The sequence below is a fragment of the Halyomorpha halys genome, unplaced genomic scaffold, assembly GCF_000696795.3.
Source record: "Halyomorpha halys isolate HHAL.00 unplaced genomic scaffold, Hhal_1.1 Scaffold1460.1, whole genome shotgun sequence".
NCBI lineage: Eukaryota > Metazoa > Arthropoda > Insecta > Hemiptera > Pentatomidae > Halyomorpha > Halyomorpha halys.
Genome location: NW_027105776.1, coordinates 122,424 through 144,707, shown reverse-complemented (window position 1 = coordinate 144,707; position 22,284 = coordinate 122,424). Strand labels below are relative to the sequence as shown.

At 29.4% G+C, this 22,284-nt stretch overlaps 1 protein-coding gene across 3 annotated transcripts in view; it reads left to right on the top strand.

The window, feature by feature from the left end:
- LOC106689760 (protein Tob1) overlaps window positions 1-22,284 on the top strand; it is a 228,671-nt gene that overhangs the window by 95,813 nt on the left and 110,574 nt on the right. The window contains exon 3 of one of the 3 annotated variants that reach the window (XM_067053503.1): window positions 15,297-15,351. The exons of the other annotated variants lie outside the window; for them this stretch is intronic. Within the exon in view, the coding sequence (XP_066909604.1) occupies window positions 15,324-15,351 (28 nt within the window). The 5' untranslated portion in view covers window positions 15,297-15,323. The remainder of the gene's footprint in view (window positions 1-15,296; window positions 15,352-22,284) is intronic. 3 annotated transcript variants of the gene reach the window in all.

Here is a 22,284-nt window from a genome sequence, read left to right as displayed (position 1 = left end):
ATTCTCGCCAATCGTGTCTTGGCCGCCCGAAACCAGCCTCCACGCCTACGCAGGAAGACAGGCGTATTGGGCTACTGCTTTCTAGTTTGCTGCATCCAGCTCTTTCTGATCTTTGTTGATTCTATCTGTCCATCTGGTTTATAGCCTTTCATGTGGTCTTTTGCCAACTATACTGGCATTCATTCTTGTGTAGTGGCGTACTGATGGATTGCTTCAAGCCACATCTTAACCTTCATATCATGAGATATTAACTGACCCATTTTTACAAGCAGTTCACTGTTAGTTCTTCTCCATGTGTTAAGCCTCTTAACTTGTGAGTATTTGTTAGATCCCAGGTCTCCCAACCGTATATCAGGGATGGCTTTATCACGGCATTGTACTCCCTTAGCTTCAGATTTATTGAGATTTTTTTGGGATTTCAGTATTCTTAACAGACAGAAGATGGCTCCGTCCGCGCTTGTTATACGCTGGTCCATCTCAGTCCTTTGAGCATTTATTGATGTTATGTTTTACAGATATTCACGGTACTCAGTTTAGCTGATTTAACATCTATTACCATACATCCACTTGGCAGGATTATAGAACATATTTAACTTTCTTAGAGTAGATGAGTGTTGAAACTTTTTTGTTTTCATCTCCAAATCTAAAAGATTCATATTCAGCAAAATTATAATTTTTTTAACTGTCAAACTCATCTCGTAAAAAAACACTAAGAGATTTTGTAGCTGCTATGCTAAAACCTGTTAATTTAGGATTTAAGTTCACTATGCAATGCCTAGATTATATAATCTTCGACCTCAATACTTCTACCTTCAGTTACTAATATACAAATGAAAATTATTTAATATAGTCATTGTGAATCATTCGAATCGTTAAGTCGACTGTTTATAAAATTTATAATTTATTTGTTGCTTTGCTGCATTAGAGCTAGCAAGAATCTAAGAGATATTTGTATTTTTTTCTCTAAAATAACTCTTTTTATAACTTATTTTATATACTTCATCATTTGAACTACGATTTAGGCAATTAGCCCATTATCAAGTTCATTGTTCTTGTGATGGTAAAATAATAAGAAGAATAAAACAATTTTTTTTTTATATTTAAAATGTTGAATATATAAGGTCTAGACATAATGAATAAATATAAAAAAAAACAATTTTTTATAATGGGTTTGAAATGATAAATTCAACAAACCCTAACAAAATGATTATTTTGCTGTATTTGGCCTATTTATATTTTTCTTCTGGTTGCTTTGACTATTATTCGATTCAAATAAAAAACCTCTAACGCAACCGGCATTGTAGTTTCAGTAACCTGCGTAAATACTATGATAGAGATTAGATTGTGTTTATTGTTTAAGTATCGTTGTTCAATCGTGGCGCAACCTGATAGTTACCTAACCTATGTAGGTAATAATGATACTTAGCTTTGTAACTAGCGACTTCCTTTTGTCTTTAAAGTTAAATACTTCCTATATATTTTTTATTTACAATTAATTACTAATTACATAATAAATTCTTCTTCGTAATTTGTCTTTTCGAAAAATTATATATATTGAAAAAATTAGTTTTGTTCATCAAGAAATGTTTTACCTAACGAGCAATGCTACCCAAATATATTGGGTTACAATACACAGCTTACTTTCCATTCTTAGTAGACATAATATATTGATAGTTAGTTGATCATCGATGAATTTCATTGTCAATGAGTAATAGTGCTAATTGAACACATTCTACCAAATACAAAAAAGAGAAAAAATATGGTATAAACAGACAAATAAGTAAATAAAATTAACATAATCAAACAATGTAAAATAAATTATATACAATGTTTACAATATAGACCTGAGGATTCCCTAGGCCACTCTATCCTCCACCCTCAAGGTAGACCACGGCCCATTGAGATCCCAGCGCAGCCCTCTCACCGCGTCACTGGTTATCACCAGTCAATAAGCCAGTGGAGTCTGAGTAAGTGCACTAAAGCCGCAATCACTAACATCTGGCCATTACCATCTAGTTGGTGATTTTATTTTACAAAACGTCTCCTGGCCTCTGTCCTTTCAACCTTCGAGGTGGTTTGTAAGGAAGGGTAAAACTGGAGGCTTGAACCAAAGGATGTGGATTAAGGATATAATATAAACACCAACATATATTCATTAATAAAAATACGATATTTAACCCTATAATAACTAAAAATAAACTTAATATTTTTTTTTTTTTTTCTTACCGTCCCATCTCTCTATTACCGATCATGGGAAAAATCCTCGAAAAACTTATTTTGAAACGCCTTTACCCCATCCTAGATTCCAATCATATAATCCCAGATCACCAGTTTGGATTCCGAACGTCCCACTCCACTATCCAGCAATGTCATCGTGTGGTGGACGTTGTCTCGTCTTCTTTGGAGCGCGGAATGTACTGCGCGGGAGTCTTTTTCGATATAGAGCAGGCTTTTGATCGAGTCTGGCACCCGGGACTGCTTTACAAACTCTGTAAATTCTTACCTCCTACATATTTTCTCATCATCCGTTCCTTTCTTACTAATAGATTATTCCAAGTAAACCACAATGGTTCCTATTCATCCCTCTATTTTCAATCCGCTGGTGTTCCTCAAGGTAGTATTCTCGGTCCCATCCTCTACACCATTTATACAGCTGACATACCAACAACTCCTAACACTATCCTTACCACGTATGCTGATGACACATGTGTGCTCACAGTTAGTAATAACCCTTTGATTGCATCCCAAACTCTCCAGTCCCATATCACAATCCTCGAAGAATGGTGTCGAAATTGGAGGATAAAGATAAATCCCAACAAATCCCAACAAATCACATTTACTCTTCGTCGTAAACCTGCCGACTGCCCTACAGTATACTTTAATAATGTGGCTCTTACCCCTGTAGAACAGATTCGTTATCTTGGACTTCATCTTGACAAACGACTAACCTGGAATCCTCACACAAGACTGAAAAGACAGGAAACTGCACGCAGATTCCGACTACTACAGCACTTACTAGACAAACGGTCTAAACTTCCAACTCATTACAAAAGACTGATCTACATGACAATAATAAGGCCCATCTGGATATACGGAGTTGAGCTTTGGGGCTCCACTAAACCTTCGAATTCCTCTCGTATCCAATCTTTACAATCCAAAATCCTTCGTAAAATCCTCAATGCTCCTTATTTTGTTACTAATAAAACCATCCATAAAGACCTAAATGTTCCTTATGTAACCGATCTAGCCCGAACCCGATATTATTCCTTCCATAATAAACTCCCTAACCACCCAAACCCACTCGTTTCTAACCTTGCTTCCTCTTCCATTCCTGGCAATCCTCCAAGGCGCCTGAAAAGAAGATGGCCTCGTGACCTTATATTGTAAACTGTTTTAGAGTTCTACTACTGGGTAGTTTCTCTACATCTTGTATCATATCATATGTCATTATGATCAAATTTACTGGTTGTATTTTTTTATACAGTTGTAAATATCAACAAATAAATAAATAAAAAAAAAAATAAAAAAAAAATATTTTTTTTACTAAACAATTTATTTTTAGTTCCTTTGTCAATTTTTTCGCTTTCTTTTTTACTTTAACTTACCTACATACAAAATATATAGTAAGGGAATGTAATTCGAGTGTGCAAAATTTCGTATACGAGTTGTTGACAGAAATGCACGTCTCGACTTCCCCTAAGTTGAAACAAACAAATCTCGCATAATGCTCTATGTGTATTTTGTAAACATAGCTCAAAAACGAAATGTCATACGAAACTGAAATTTCATATTTACGTGGGATATATGGCTGGGATGTGAAAGTCAATTTTAAGATATAACCGACTGACCGGAATCGCCACTTTCCAGAATCGATCTTTCACATTTTTTTCGATTATCTTGATAACTGCGCTAACGATTTTAATTGAACTCATTACTTCGATGTAGAATTAAAACGTTTTTAATTTTAGCTAGGTTTTATCTTCATTGAAACAGTTTGATAGTTCTTAAATTACAACTTTTTAATGAAATGTTCCTCTAAAGTACCTCTAATTTGGTTTATTTGAATAAAATAAACAGTTTTCATTATTATCAATAATAAACAATAGATAAATACTTAATATTAGAAAAAATTATGAACAAATAAAAGAAAAGAAGTAGTGATATCTTTCTACATTGCTTTATGTCTTCACTATCTTTTGTTTAATTGTTGTTTTCTCGGCAGAGGATATTTATTTGTGATTCCTTTCTCCAAAAACCTTACAATAAGATTTTTTTGTAAAATCAACAATAACAATAAGATTAATTTTTATTTTGTTTCCTTGTTAAATTTTTCCTTTCTGTTCTGTTTTTGAACGTCTTTATCCACTGCTCTATTTCACTACCACATATCTCATATCTTTTTTTTTCTAATGATTTGTCACAATAACCAATTTACCTATTATAAAAGTTTAATTTAAATTTATAGACTCATCCTATGTCACAAGTAAGCACATAAGAAAAATAATAAAAAACGACGTTATGAATAAATAAAAATGTAGAAATAAGTTATAAGTTATTTCTTATTTATTAATAAGTTAAACTCTTTAAATATTTTTACCATTTGGAACTTTTACTTGAGATTTCAACGAATCCTTTTTCCGTTATCAAAGACACGCCTTCAATTGAGTCATTGTTATCCTAGGGCGAGTTGAGAGTTTTTTTTTAAAGTTCAGAGATAACAGATTTGTTACAAGCACTCCCCTGATTTCTAAATAAATACTTATGATTCTAAATGATCGGGGTTTCCTCCAAACTTATTAGTAATTCCTTTGAGAAGATAAGAAGGGTAGAAAATAAAGGAGAATAATGGGCCAAAAGTATTCCCGCTCCTTGGCATATATTTCTGAGGATCCTCGGAAGAGCGTGAAGGCAACAGAACCTCAATCCGGCTCCCAATTAGGTTGAAGGCGCCCTATTTACAACAGTTTCTTACCGCTTCGCCGGCTGTAGGGATTTTCTTCTCCTAAAAGCCTCAGTATTTTTCCCCTTTAGGGAGACGTTATAGTTTCACAAAGATAGATAAAGGGACGTTTGGGATGTGATGGTGGAATAGTAGAAGACAAGCTATGATAAATATAGTTATTTGTTCATCTAGGAGTTGTTTTTTTCAGATTTCACCTCTCCCAAACATTGAAAAAAAATGGTTGTTTTTAGATATGCAGTATCCGAATTAAATTTTTGAATATTATTTATAATATTACTATTGTTTTATATTTAATTTTTTTAGAATAATATTTTTAATTTGATTTCTATAAAATAAAAACTGTTTATTTAAAGTAAACCTTCCCTTAACCGGGTCTTTGAATTAACTGGCGATAAAAAAAATCTGAGATAACATGATTCGATTCATTATTTTAATGTATAAATTAAAATCATACATAAAAAAAAATATTATATTAAATTTGTCTAATATAAATTCATCATATATTAATAAACGAATGACTTATTATTCATTATTATTATGAATATTAAGTTTTGTATTGTATTTTAATTTTTATCTTAATAATTTTGGAATTTTTTATTTATAAATTCTCGATTAACCGGTTTTCTCACTAAACCTATATTTTCTCGGCCCTGGCTATTACTGATAAGGTACCTACTGTACTTACATTATAAATTTAGACAATTTTAAAAGATACAATATCGGAGACACCATAACATAATTTAGAAAAATTATTTGGAATTTGAATTTCTAAACATTTAAAAGATTGAAGTACCACATTAGAAAATAAATTATATCAATCCAACAAATAATAACAATCATGATAATCACAATATCTAAAACCTAAATATTGAGTTCATGAGTATAAATAAAAATTTGTTTTTACCCGAAGCAAAATTTCAAAACTAGTTGATTATTGTAGGTTTTGATCCGATAGTATTAGATGAATTTGTTCCAACTAAATTATCTGAAAACTAAAAATACAATTTAAAGAAAAAAATTATAATTGAGGGATCTGGACTGTAATTAGGTGGGTAGTCTTTCTGTAGCTGAGGGAGTTAGAGGTTAAGTGTTTGCAACCTCGGAGCTGCTGCGGCACCAGTTCGGAGCCGGCCTGGAGATTCGACTTTATTTTCTGAGGCGGTCCCACAAAATAAAAACTTGACCCCCCGTACGGTTAGAATCGGGTGGTACCCTATAGATCACCCCCGGTATGTAAGAAATGACCAGAAAGGAGGTAATAAAATAGGTAAGTAGATTCATTCTATAAAATTTTGGTAAATTAAATGAAACGTTTTCTAGATTCGGATTTTTGTATAATTTTTTTATATTACATTCGCATGATTTTTAAACAACATGATAGATTAAGGTCCCAATTTTCAATAAAAAATATTTTTGAGATAACACATAATGTTTTAAAGAATAAATAGATCGTGTTTTTTAGCATTAATGAAACAATTAACAAACTTTTTTCTTTTTTTTAAAGTTAAGGTAAAGCAGGCGACACTTATTTTTTTCCCAAGTTAAAGAACTAATACCAGAACCAGATGTCAATCCTGCAATTATAAACTCCCTAACCACCCAAACCCACTAGTTTCTAGCCTTGCATTCCTGACAATACTCCGAGGCGCCTGGAAAGAAGACAGCCACAAGACCTGTTAGTGTAAAAACGTCATTAGAGTGCTACCAATGGTTAGTTTCTCTATACGCCTGTAACACTCCATTATAAACTTACAACCAATTTACTGAATGTATTATTATGTACAGTTGTAAAGTTCAATAAAGATATATAAAAAAAATAAAATAAAAAATAACTATGTGTGTATAAATAAATAAATATTTATTTATTTTTATACATAAGGGTGTTTCTCAAATAACGAATAACTTTCAGGTCCTAATATCACCCCTCCAAAAATAATATAAATTCTAAATGTCTTTGGATAGGTCCTATCTAAAACCACAATCACTCAAACACAAAAATATGAACACAAAATCTACTAATGATTATTTTTGAATCTACTGATTTCAATTTCGGCGCCATCTTTCAGTTCAGACCTGAATATTTGGTAGTAAATAAATATATGGTTTTACCTCATAATTTTAATAATACTAAATAAATAAATAATATCTCTTTACTGCATTAAATATTTGAACGACATAGCATTCTTTCAACTTTACCAGTTTAAACTTTTTAAAAGTTCCAATTGAGAAACTGCAGTTATTGTTCCATGTTTTCTCACGGCTTCACGAAATCGATTATTTGAGTGATTTATAAATTCATGATTGTCTAGACAGATTTAATGCTCGGTATGTCCTTCAGAATCATAGTCCAATATTTTATATTTTGTGTCAAAGGAAGGCCCAAACGTTTTATATATTTTTTGTTCATACCGTTACTTGTACGTTTTGGCTGATTACAGATATTTTATTCTTAGGTTAGATATTTGACATAATAAGTTTATATATCTCGGAACTGAATAAAATGATAGTTAAATATACACCTACTTGTTTATTAATATATTAATTATTTGGTTAAGAATGGGTAACTTTAATTAAAACGTTAATATTAATTGATTCCTAAATAATTAAACTCTCAAAACAGTTTATTTTTTCCGACGTTTCGGTCCTGAGGCCATTATCAAGGAGACTCTTAAAATATCTATATTATTTACTTATAATTCCTTCAATATATAACATTTTATTCCTTAATGTAATAATGTTGATAACTTACCATATAGTCTGAAGTTCTGAGTAAAATTAATATGTAGTGAATTGGAAATCACCAATAAAAAAATAAAATAAAAATAGGTATTATAAAAATTATCAATAATATCATAAAAAGATGAATAAATACTGTAATTAGTTGATAACAGAGTCCTAAGCACGTCATCATTCATAATCAGTCTGAAACTAAGTGAATTATAAAAATTTATATAATTAATATTGATGCAATAATAGTATAAATAATTGTTGTAACTATTTTAGAAAATTAAGAAGAAAAAAAAACTGTGTGGTATTGATTTAAAAATATATTTGTTTTCAAGATTATTTAGATTTGAGCAATTATTCTTTGTTAGAAAAAACAAATCTTAAAGTTATAGATTCTACTATATGAGTTTCATTAAATCAATGAGATGTTGTGAATAAAGTCCTCTTCCTTAATTAATTTTTTTATAGATTTATTACATCAAATTACGACGTTTCGGGGCTGTTACCCCATCATCAATTATTTGCTACATTATATTAATAGCAAATACCTGATGATGATGTGAGAGCTTCGAAACGTCGTATTTGATGTAATAAATAAATTTAAATAAAGAGGAGGACTTTCATTCACTACATCTAATTTCAAATTTTAATTAATTGGCCTAATCAAATGAAAGGTGTGTTATTAGAAATATAATGTTATGTGTTGAGCGAATTGTTAGTAACAATATGAATATTTTAGGTGTCTCCTCGATAATGGACTTATATGGATAATAAGCTGAAACTAAGGAGAAAAATAGACTAAATTGAATAAAAAATAAAGGATCAATAGAATCATAGAATAAAAAATTATTAGAAAAAATAATATTAACGCTGAATGTGAATTGTTAAATGTATTAAAACTTTAAAATAGAGCCTATTATAAAATTATATATATATATAATTCCAAACTGAAATTCTTATTGAATTAAAATGAAAGAGCTTACATAGTGAATTTACAAAAAATCTTCTGAAGCACCTTTATTTTTCTTTATTTGAAAAATTAAATTAAAGAATGCCATGAATAAATAAAGAGAAAAAACATTAATATTCGATTCTAACTGGAAAAAACAGATTGTATCACAATCCCACAAGAGATTATAACACAAAAAAGGCAATCCATCCAGGTCGAACCCGCCCCAATAAGACCCCCAAGGAGCGACAGTCCTATATCACTTTTGAAATATTTGCTTAAAACGGGAAGAGGAGACTTTAGGATAGTTAAACAGAGAAATACTTAAAATTTGAAAATGGCGTGAAAGTGTCTGAGGTAGGTTTTCACTTATGAAGGCATGAGGGACTTAAAACATCCATTTGCCCTTCATGTTTCAAACTTATGTTCACCAATTGTTTGTATGCTATGACAGCCGACTTGACAAGATGTATGTCAATTCAGAATGTTAAGAGTAACCTCCTATACTTATTCATATATACTCGTATTGATACCTAGCTCTTTCCCGATTGCAATATCAACGATATCTTTTGTTAAACTATTGAATTTTTGGCAAAATTTATATTCATCATTTTCACCTCGAAAAATCCGTATCTTATATCAACAAAAAAGAAACCTTCCTTTATCGTTTGATTTTTTTTTTTTTTTTTGAAAATCACAAAATTAACCTTCACAAAATTTAGAGACGTAAGTAGGGCAGTAAGTAAAACCCATTCTCATTTAAATCTTTTTCTTCAATGATTTAGACTTTATTCTTTTATTAAAACTGATTTAGTGAATTTTCATCACCTACAGTTCAAAGATTTGAAAGATTATCTGGACTTGGGGAAAGAATAATCAAGGAAGATCTCAAAAAATAAAAATAGTGATAATATGAAATTAAACTGTTAGCCTCCTTATATAATTTATACTGCTAATATAATTCTTACTTAAGTAATTAAAGTAGTAAAAAAAACTGTGCAGGATTCGTTCAATTAAATATTTATTTATAAGCTAAATCCTAGAACAATGACTAGCAAAATGTTTAAAACATTATAACCATGATTTGAATATATTTTTTTTTAATTATTAAATTTACATTTTATTTATATTAGTTGGAACATATGCAAATAAAACGAATTATAGATAAATTTTAAATTTCTGATAAAAAAAACAAAAAACAATGATATAAGGGAAGAAGGAAACACAAAAAAATAAAATAAAATAAGGAAAAAACACTCAAACATAATATTTAATTATTTATATATAATAACATTAGATAAATCAAAATATTTTATTATATTTTCCAATATCTGATTCTCAATTCTAAAAAAAAAATATTTTTGTTCAGTATAATTAATGGTCTCGATTGTATTTTGTATTACATCTTATTAAAAGACGTAACTGCATCTATAATGTCTACCTTCTCCTGACTAGGGCATTAGAAAGTCGATTCTTAAATCGAACGCGTAACAAAAGGATATTCGATCATATTTGATTTGAAGAGTGAAATCCAGAGCGTATCAACATGACCTGTAGCTTTGTTTTTGTTTTCCATCCACACACCTGTTTGTCAATGCCCAGCTGTGTATCCATGACACACTACCAACGACTGGTATCATTGCTCAAGAAAGCCTTTACCCAGAACATGCTCCACACACGGGCATATGCTGCATCCAAACTGTTCCACATGTAAATGAGTAGAGTGTCATTAGGATGCAGATAGAATTTTTATATTCGTTCCCACTAAGGAATGGAACATTAATATTTAGTTTATAATTATTTATTCGACTCTGTTAGAATGCCTTATTTCTCATGAACTATGCCTTCTCGTACGGATATCATTCTTTATAAATATGCATTTATGTATATGACAGGGTCAGCTTACCATTAATATAAAATTTAACATATACTTAATGTTTAATAAGTAAATATGTAATGTAGTGGCATACATGCATATAGATATATTAATCTAAAAATAAATAAATTGCTCGTGCATTCATACTCGTATATATTTTTATAATTGAATGAACATTAATTTATAATACTTCATTCAATGTTCTTTTTTAATATATATATATTTCCATAATATAATTCTGGACTAATCAGGATTTTTGATTTAAACATGAATTTAAATACCTAGCTGATTACAATTTGATTTTGCATTGACATGGTGAGTTTAATGAAAATCGTTTGAGTCATTTTTGATATAATCGATAAAATATAAAATATCGATTTTATAAAGTAGCACTTCCGATTAGTCTATTTTACCGATAAATTTCCTGTCATATCCCAAACATAAACCCATCTTTGATGTGTAATTTCAGTTACGACGTTTCACTTTTGAACTAGGCAGTACACTAACACACACACATACCATTTTGCGTAACTCGTTTTTTTTTTTTTTTTTTTGTTTTTGACCCAAGGGACCTCCAAAAACCACCTGATGTAATAATGTAAATCTAAATTTAAAAAACTCAACCTTTTACGCAAGACGAAATTCTGAAAATGGAAGCGTAAGAAAAATGTCATAAATATGTAACTTTATATATTTTTTATATACCTGACGTCGCAGATAACATAAAATTATAGGGGAATATGTTAAGTATTTTATACAAAATTATACTCTTGAAGGATATTTAAAAAAATACGTAGACAGAGAAGAAAGGTCTAGAAGGTTCTCATTGAAGCATCAATCCTAATCTGGCCTTCCCCTCCCAGACAGTATTTTTTCATCAGTGAATTGCGTGGAATCCTATTGGTCACCTGATTCCAGTTTACTGGAGCTTACTGAAAATCCTCTTTGGATCCTTTATTCCTACCTCACTGGTCTGGGTCGAGCTCTTGAAATAACTTTCCAGTTCTCTGCGAATCGTGTTTGAAAAAAAATCATATTAGTTTAAAAGAGAAAAAAATCAATTCATTAATATTTGAAGGGTATTCTCCCAGAACCTTTCTATCCGAATTAAACTATTTAAAAATTCTAAAATATGTAACAAAAATTTTTAAAATAATCAGCAATTACTTCTTTACCGTTCCTTTTTCATTTCAGATGTTAGTAATACATTAATATGTTTAGGTAATTAGATGAAAAATTAAGGCAACTTCAGGTGAACGGATGTTATTGATGAATTTTTTTTTTAAATTTTCTCTGTTCATGGGATTTATAATGGATCACAAACGAAATCGGAAATAACAATAATTCTAATGATTGAAAAAAAAATTTCTAATCTAGTTGTCAAGAATGTTGAAATTATTTTTAATCTTGAATACTTATTCATGTCCTTGAAGCATTAGAAAAATATCATTATGCTTCTTTTGTTCTATTGATAATTTAAAAATAGTTTCAATGAAGAAAAAAATCTTTATGTTTTACAAGGATTTGTATTTTTGGTCAAATATTTAAAAAAAACTTTTTTTCATATACTTGTATAATGAACCCCGTTTATCCGTTCTAGATATCGCATGTTAGGCAGGAGATCCAGTTAATCCGAATTACATTAAATATGAACCTCTAATAGTAATTTGACTCATATATTAGGTATATATTAAAATGCAATATAAAACTATATATATAGGTGATATTTGTAATAACATTTAATGAAGTTCAATATATTAAACAAATTTTTTGAACAACGTTTATTATACATTTATTTTTAACAAACAACATTATTACTAATAAAATAGCATACCTTTAGTATAAATTTACAATTTTAATTATAAATATCAAACAATTTTAAAACTTTTTGCAGGCTATTCTGCCCAGGTCATTAAATTACTCTATGAGGTAATAAAACAATAGGGAATCATATTAATTTATTGATAAATTTGCCTTAGCTTATTTCTGATTACCTATTATGTCAATTTTCTATTAAATTTTAATTACAAATTTACTTAACACGATTATCACTTTCTTATCATACAATATTTTGTACCTTCCTTACTCAGGTTAGGCATATGATTAATTTATTTCGAACTGTATTTTGGTCTAAATTCTTATTTTTTATTTTTATTTTTAAAATTCATATAAGTTAATTATAATTAAAAATCGAAACTTAGCTTGGATAAAAATTATTTTAATTATATCATTTCAAATTCTTGAGACAAGGTAATTATTTATTAAATAAATCAAAAATTCGTATCCATTTTTGTCTTAACACTTTATTTTTCACCAGTCCAACGTTTATAAGCTGTTAAATATTTAGATGACCTTGAAGTTGGCTAGAATGGCCGAAACGTTGGACTGGTGAAAAATAAAGTGTTGAGACAAAAATGGATACGAATTTTTGATTTATTTAATAAAAAATTATTTTATTTAAAGAATAAAAACCAGTCTCAAGAAAGGGAAAATGTTACATTTAGAGATCATTACGATTTTGATAGTAGTCACAATGTCAGTTGATTTGTATTTTTTAATTGATTTTCATTCTATTTTGACCACTGGTCAATCTGAAGTGTCAGTTAAGGACAGTTCAACTTTATTTTAGTACGCATTCCATAAACATTGGTATACCAAAGAACATATTGTTTATTTGTTGTAACTAACATTAAAATATATAAATACACAATACAAAAAAGGGCCATAACATGTCCTTGCAGAAGTCCTCTAGTGCTGCGCCCAGCTGACATTTGGGACAGGTTCTGCTTCTGCTCATCTAAAGAGCAGCAAAAGGTCAGCCGCTGGCCACTCTTTCAACACCGCCCTCGCTCTACATTAATAATATAATTGAGAGTTTATTTTGACCGTTTGAAGTATTTACCGAACCTTTAAATATTAATTAGACTTAATCATTTCTTAAAGGGCAGAAAAGAGAAATGTTTAATGGCCATGCTGCCCAAGCACATTTAGTACAAGAGCCCAAGAGGAGAAAAAAGGCAAATATTTTACCCCAATTTTTAATTACTTCAATGAAAATTATTTATAATTAATTACTTACTCTACAGCTCCTTCAAATTGAGTTAAAGAATTGAAAGTTTATATAAAAATTTAGTTACTGCTAGGGAAGGGCCATTTTAAAGTCTTAACTTTTTATTTTACTCCTGCTATTTGTTTTAATTATTAATGAAACAATTGAATCCTTTTTCATATATTGCATAATAAAAATAGTAGGAAAATACTACATTTTTTCTTTATTAGAATAATTCAAACGTATTTACGCTATGAAGTTGAATAACCACATTTATTTATGTTTAACATATTTAAGTAAAAAATAATACCTGCCAAATGAATATATATTTATATATACTCCTATATATAGATATATTTTCTGGCTCTATATAAATTATTATTCCTATGTATACATACAATGGTAGAAACAATAATTTGCGACAAACGCATCATTAAATAAAATAAGCGTTTTCTTTTTCTTTTGTTTTACATTGTAAAATATCTTTGTAATAAATTCGGAGATCGTTGAACCTATTGAAGACAGTAAGTTGGTACAGGAAAGCTGACTCACTGACTAGGACACTGTGGTATTCTACACTGTCTGTGGTCCTTATTACAATGCAATAGCTATTGTTAATTAATCGTCGACGGTTCTGTCAGTCCAGCCCTACAAAATACTGCCTGTACAGAATCACACATATATCTATCAAAGAAAATTGGTATAAATACAAAATTAACGAATAGGATTTAATTTTTTTTTTTAAGGACATATTAATTTCACCTTTGTAATAACAAAATTACTATTCCACATGATGACGGGCCCCCATCCTTCAGATCAATCAATATAAGTATTTTTTTTTTTCAAAATATTAGGTGAGTAGCAGGAAAAAGTTTAAAGCAAAAAATCTATTCAAAAAAATTATACACTTCTGGAAGCGGGGAAACTCAGTGGTAAGACACTATGCTACTAATTCAAATCTATGATTATTTTATACTATTACTGACGACCCACCACTATAAAGTGTTAAGGTATCCTTAATTGGAGATAAATCACCTCCTTGTTCAACTGTTGGTCTAGCAGCAGTACAGATTTATTTTTTTATTATATATATACCCGTAAAATATATACATGAACAATATTAGCAAACATGTTTTTGTTCATTTGAGTATTGTTTTTTAGAGAGGAATCGTTGTCGTTGTATGTTTCTACAATAAATGAATCTTTGGATAACATTGCTTTAAAGAAATGATTATTAGTTTGTGTTTAAAAAAAAAATTGTATTGAGAGGAGTTGAAAGTCTTAAAGCCTTTATTTTATTACCTACAAATTTATTAGATTTAATGATATTAAAATCATTAAATCTAATAAATTTATTACCTACAAATTTATTTTTCATGTTTACAATTGAAAAATTACTAATCTGACAAAATTTGTTCTACAATATTTTTTTTTCAGGAAAGATTAAAGGTACTATCTAAAAAGGGCTATTAAACAGGAATAAATCGAAATTTTAAAATTCTAATATACGTAACTCATTTCGGCCATTTTATGACTTATACTACTTTAAAATTTTCCATCACATATAACTTATAACGCTTATCTTTCGTTAAGTCTGCATAGTGTATGCTATGTAATATTTTTACTATGATTATTGAATATATATTAATTTTGTCTGAATATATATTTACTTTAGAAAATCATTTGTGTATATCTTATGGAAAATATTTAATTTTTTTTCTTCTGTTTACAGGTAAGTGTCCACTAAGGAATTTGCACTATGGAAAAGCAGACAGCATTCGTACCAAGTACGTATTATTTACAACTTGTAATGCATCTACAATATAATTTTAATGTAAAATATAGAAATGATAACAAACAATAAATTATACATAAATTCTGAATCAATGAATGTATATTTATATTATTTCATCGCTTCACAAAGTACATTCAGGTTCTAACATTCATAGTGCAGGTCAGGGTCGAGGTCAGCTGTGACCGAATTTATAAAACCGGGCCTGTGGCAAAGTAATCCAACGGGTCTCCTCCCACTCAATATTTTATATATTTTATTTTTGTCAATAATATATCGATTCGATATCGATTAGTGTTTACTAAGGAAACATAACGCTAATATAATGTAAAATAAATTATATAATAATCAGATTTTATTATGTTACATCAACAAACGTCTATTATTTATATTATTTTTTGTTGTGGAAAACGTTAGTTCTTCTCAAAGAAGAGTTAATATTTGAGTTCCGCTCCTCAAAATAGAGTTTATTTTATTTATTTTTATTTTATTTTATTTTTATTTTTTTATAAAAATCAAAAATAAAAGGTATTCAACTTAACAATATGAAAAATCGATGAAAATAACGATATTTGCCTGAAAAACTTATTTTATTTATCCGAGCTCAAATTTAGATTCCCTCCAGTCAATTACTATTTTTTTATGGAAATTAAAAAACAAAAAAAATTTCGGCCAATCGTACCCTTCCCCCTTTTTTTGAGATTTTTGCAAAATCTTGCAAGAAAAAGCATTTTCTCTTGCTTGAAATGTGAAATTCAGGAATATGATTTTTGTACTATAACGTTTGGTGTTAAAAAAAAAAAATAAATTAGACTTTTTTCGGAATCAGTAAAAATAGGTTTTCAAAAAAAAAAATACATAAAAACTAAAAATAAAAATTAGATAAATAATAATAATTATAATACAATAAAATAATTAAGTATTAACCAAAATAAATAGAAAATAAAATTATATGCACACATCATAAATAAACATAGGTGGCTAACTGAGTTAATTAATATAAAATAAGAATAGAACTAAGTTAAATAATTAAAATTAAAAAAATCTGAACACAATCATACCTATATAAAATTCAAAAACAATAACCTTGTTTTTTTAACTTTAAAACAGGATTCTCTTTTTTTAGGTGTTTTTTGTTAATTTTTTAAATCGATTGGTTTATTTAGGGGTTTGAAGAAAATTAGAATTGTTATAAAATCCAATTTACTTTTCCTACCGTTGTTAATAGCAATATAGTTTATAAGGAATATTCCCTTTAAAGAAGAACTTGCACTAAGAAATCACTAGATATCTTTGTTATTTGTTGAAGATAAATATGTAAGGTACCAACTTTTCTGAGATATTTAACAATTTTTGACTTGTGGATTGAACTTTCTCTCTTAATCTAAGAATAAGAAGTATAGCTCTGCTTTATGGTTAACAATTATGATACATTTTCGGATTCATATTAATTTATTCTTAAAATATAAATTTCGAATAATTGTAGTCCGTGAATCTTAAAGTTTTTTTTTACGTTTCATTAAGATTTGATGTGGAGTGGGGTGGCACAGTGGTAAGCCACTCGAATCCGACTGTGATAATTATTTATTCTATTACTATAGCCAACCCTGTGGGTTCGGAAGCTCTTCGGGGTCCACCCAGCTTCTATAAAGAGTGTGTATCCTTTAATTGAGAAAACTCTGGCTGTTTAGTGTGATCTTGAAAAATTCAAAGTACTGAACCCCTGATTCTCATGGATTCACATCATTATAAGTTACCTATGCTTAAGTTGTACAATCTGCTGACTCACACATTGAAATTACAATTTTAAATACATTTCTTCTGTTGAGAAACAGAAAATAAATTTTTTGTAGGATTATCCTAGACTTGTTGGATTTGGATTTATGTAATCCTTCTCTACATCGATGTCTTTGTCTTACTGAAAGAAAAACCTATAGAATTCTTTCTTTCTTTAGATTCTGTGTAATGTTATTGTCTTTGACGTTGTGAGGTTGGATACAGCAAAGTGTCCTTTAACTTTTTTCCACGCTAACTCCTCTAATACTTTAGCTCAACAAACGGAGACCTCTGGTAGCCTTGCGAGGTTTTTTTTTCCTTTCTCGGAAACTGTTGTACTCCGATGTTTCTTCCTGCTTCTACACCCATCTTTTTTTCACAAGTTATATTTATAGAAGGGATCAGAATCCTTCATAATATATCAAAAGGTTATATTCAAAATATTGTGTCATGTTTATCTGTTTATATAAACATTAGAAGTGAAGATGGTCTGGTGAATTTAGTAATTTATTTATTTATTTACATCTGTTATAGCCCTGAGAAATGCTGAGGGAGTATGCCTAGTAAATAAAATAACAAAAACAAATATAGGTAAAAAAAAAAATTAAAAAATAAAAATAAATAAAAAATAGATAAATCTTAGTATACAAAGGAAAAGAAAACAAAAAACTAGCTAAAATATAATTAACAACAAAGGTATAAAAGATATAGGTAACTAGGGGAAGTAAGTTCTCCTTCCTATATTAAAAAATAATTAATACTTGGTAATAAGGAACTCCATCTTGCTTTTAAGTGAGTATATCTCTCCTACCGATTTAACTATAAATTTATGGTCTGAGTTGACTCCTTAACAAGCTCTGAAAGCTAGATTAGTTTTCAGTTTTTAGTTACAAACAGACTCTTTTATTTACATGCTCATTAAATCAAAGTTACAAAGATAGGTGAGAGTGCGGTCCATGAACAACACCAATAAGTAAAAACTTTATAAGTGTTAAGAACAAAAATCAAGATAACAATTAATAATAATATAATTAAGTAGAAGTACAGAATCACAAAAGACACAACATTAATATGTAATACGTGATATGTGATTCACATATCATATTGATGTGTGATTCAATATTTCCATTTAATCATTATGTCTATTATCTTGTTTTTGTTCTTAGCCCTGATGAAAGCCTGGCACTAATAAATAATTTTTATTCTTCTTCTCATACATAATTCACGACCAACTATTCATCAAATCAAAGTCGTTCAAGCTCGTCAGTAAAAAGATATCATTTTTCTCCAAAAAAAAAAATTATTGACATTACAACACTTAATGACCGTGTAATTTTATGCGGAATGGAGACAGCATGTCTCCCTAGCCTGGAAAAAGTACGGAAAATAGAGAGAAGGATCCTGAGGAGAATCTATGGGCCCAAGAAAGCACAGGAAGGCTATAGGTTAAGACCCAACCAGGAAATCTACAGGGATATAAATGACCTGAAAACCGAAATAAGAATCAGAAAACTGAGATTGTACGGGCACATGATGAAAATGGACCGAAGCAGGCTAAACAAGAAACTCTTTGACAGAATCCGTGAATATAAGAGCGTAGGAGGATATGTGAAGCAAATGAGAGAGGAAACAAAGAAATTGAAAATAACAGACAAGAACTGCCTGGATAGAGAACAGTACGGACAAAAATTGAAAGAAATAAATGTTCTTGCGGCAAATAAAGAAAAACGGAAGGGTACTGCGTGGTTGGAAAAGAGGAAGCAAAGGCACGCAGAAATGATGAGAAGATACTGGGAGAGAAAGTGAGAAGGCAAAAGTAACGATATTCGCGTGGTCTTGAAAGGCCGTTCACTGAAGAAAAAATAAATAAATTATTGATAAAACATAACTTGATTCTAAAGAATGATTTCCTTGGGGAATTTAAAAATAATATAATCAAACAGAAAAAAAAATTATATTTGCGATAGGTTCAATTTCAATTGCAATTCAGTGCATTTTCCCATCATATAAGTACAAGTAATGTATATCTGTATAATTATAAAAAGAATATCCGAATTAATGCCAAGATGGACATTTTGGGAAAATAATATTAAGATAGATCCTTTTTGTCCCAAGCAACTCGAATCTCAAAATAAAGCTCCATAAATTATAAATAAATATACCGCAGAACTCCATACAATAGTCATCAGTCCACTTTTCCATGACTTGAAAATTTTAATTTTAATTGACAATTTTAGTTTATTAAATGTCCTAAAGAACATCTACCCGAAATCTCCGACTATCAAAAAATACACACTTATATCAATACGCTAGAAAACCTGGGAAAATCTGCTTACTTTGCCAGGTCACGTGGAGATCACTGGGGTGCAGTGACATACCAGCCAACAAGCGTTTACTCTTCCAGGTCAGGGCGCGGCCATTCAGACACCTCAATACGTACGTTTGCATTGAAAAATGAAATATGATGTATTTAACTATCCATGTGGAATGAAATACCCCTAAGCAAATTAAAGTATATTAAAAAAACAATTAAACCATGATCCGATTGCAGGGAGATCACAATAAACAGATTGAGAATGGGGCATACAAATTTGACTCATTCATATTTGATCAATTAAGCTGCCACCTCCAAAGTGCTAATATTGTAATAGTACACTAACAGCCAACCACATCTTCAAGGAATGTTCTTTTAACACTACCGATTTAAGTAGATTAGCAGTTGGACCAGGTGGATTAGTAGCCCTGAATGGTAAAAAAAAAAAAAATCAGTATTATTTTTTAACAAAAAATAATCAATTAAACAAGATTTAAATCCTTTTTATTTATTTTTGTTTTTATATCTTTATTGAAATTTACAACGGTACATATTAATACATCCAGTAAATTTATAATAGAGTGATACAAGCATGTAGAAAAAAGACTTATTGGTAGCATTCTAATAACGTTTTTACATTAGAAGGTCTCGGGGCCATCTTCTTTTTAAATTCCTCGGAGGATTGTCAGAAATGGAAGAGGTATCAAGGTTAAAAATTAGTTAGCTTGGATGGTTAGAGAGTTTATAATGGAAGGGTTTCTGGTTCGGGCTTTAGTCACATATGGAACATTAAGGTCTTTATGTTTGATTTCATTTGTGACAAAGTAAGGAGCATTGAGGATTTTACGAAGGGTTTGGGATTGTAAAAATCCTAAATTTAAACTCCATAACTATCTTAAATTTAAAGCGTTCAGAATCTTAATATTGAGACAAATAAAAAATCATTCTAAAAAATATGGGTGATTCATCTATGGAATAAATCCAAATATCTAGGAAAATAAAATCTGAAACATGGGCGTTGATGAAAACTATAAGGGATCTTGTCGATAACAATCGTACACTACTAAAACATCTGACTTCACTACACGGTACATAATAATTGATACAACTTACCCCCAAAAAAGATTGTAAAACTGGGAGCCGATTTCGTAATTCTGTAAGAAAGACAAGAAAAAAATTGGTAGGGAAAAAATGATCAAGAACATCTAGTATATCGCAAATTGCTTGGGTGCCAAATCTTCGGACCGAAATATTAAAGGGTTCAATATCACCCCCTTCTTCTCTATACATATTTACTTTTATAATAATATAAGAAAACATTCTTTCTTAAAAATTTCTTGAATCTTTTAGATTCTCTAGTATTTTCATTGCATTGAAACTTTGAAAGATAGATGGATATGCGAAGAAGCAAAGTGTAAAAATAAATTCCTATTCATACGACGCTAATGTAAACTTTTTGAATAAATCCCAAAAGCTTAAAGTATAACCTGTCACCTAAAACCATCCTTTTGTAACCGTTTTACAGCCTTCCTGGAATTCCTTTATCTACTATTCACTCCAGGAAAGCGACACCGCGTGACGCATAGCCTACTGTTTACATTCGACGAGTGCGGAATTTTTTCTCCTTCGTTTCATCATGTTCATCTCATCTCCTTCGTTATGCTTTTAAAGAACATTTACTGCTGTTACATTTTATAATGTTGCAAAGTCACGTACTAGTACTATTGCAAGATAAAAAAAGTCGTTTTTACGATTTAGAACAATAAACTATGGATCTTTTGTTGCGACTCATAAATGTACAGTTTTAGGACCATTCTATTGTAAAATTTTCCTTTATCAGGTTAAGTGAAACCTTGTGATAAATCATAATGATTTCCATATTACTCATGACAAAAATAGATCGTTATAATATTCATGTGCGATACCAATGTAAAATTTGTTCCATTTCAAAATCTTGTAAAAAAAACAAAATTTGCATTGTATGATTTACAAGTGAAGAGTACAATCATGGTATCCCCGATTTCATCAAATTTTTAAAACTACATAACAAAATATTAGACCCATGTTCTGGATATGATTCCGATGAGCCTCAGAAATCGAGAAAAAAAAAAATATATTATTAAAAATGTTTTTTTTTTTTAATTCGAACATATACAAAACACTTATTTATTTATTTTTTTTACATAGTGTAAAAAAAAGTATACTCAACAGATTTTAATTAAGTTAAGCAAATGAAAATTCAACAATAAACGTGTCTGCTTGAAGTAAAGTGGATCAAAAATGTATTTAGTATATAACAATATAATATGCTTATATTTGTTTTTAGGATCCTGAAAAAACCTAAATACAAATTTCCAATTTAATTTTTAAAAAATTTTTTTTTGCTTTCCTCATAACATCGACCACCACATTCATGTTTTAAAACTAAACCCAATTCAATGATAAAGAAAATCCCAATTCACAGCATGTGTTAACTACCAAACTATAATTTCAATAAGAGTATTGTGTTACTACTAGTACGGTAAATTTATAATATGTAATAGTAATGCATTTTTGTTCTTATTTTATCAGTTTAGTTCCTTTTTTTTTTTTTTTTGGAAGATGGCCTTTTATTGTAAACTGTTTTTAGAGTTCTACTACTGGGTAGTTTCTCTACATCCTGTATCATATCATTATGTCATTATGATCAAATTTACTTGTTGTATTTTTTATTTAGTTGTAAATATCAATAAATAAATTTAAAAAAAGAACAAATTTGCCTGGAATCTATATTTTAATATTAGTAATTTTCTTTTTCAACAAACCCGGATTTTTCTGTTTGTTTAGATATGTTCAAAA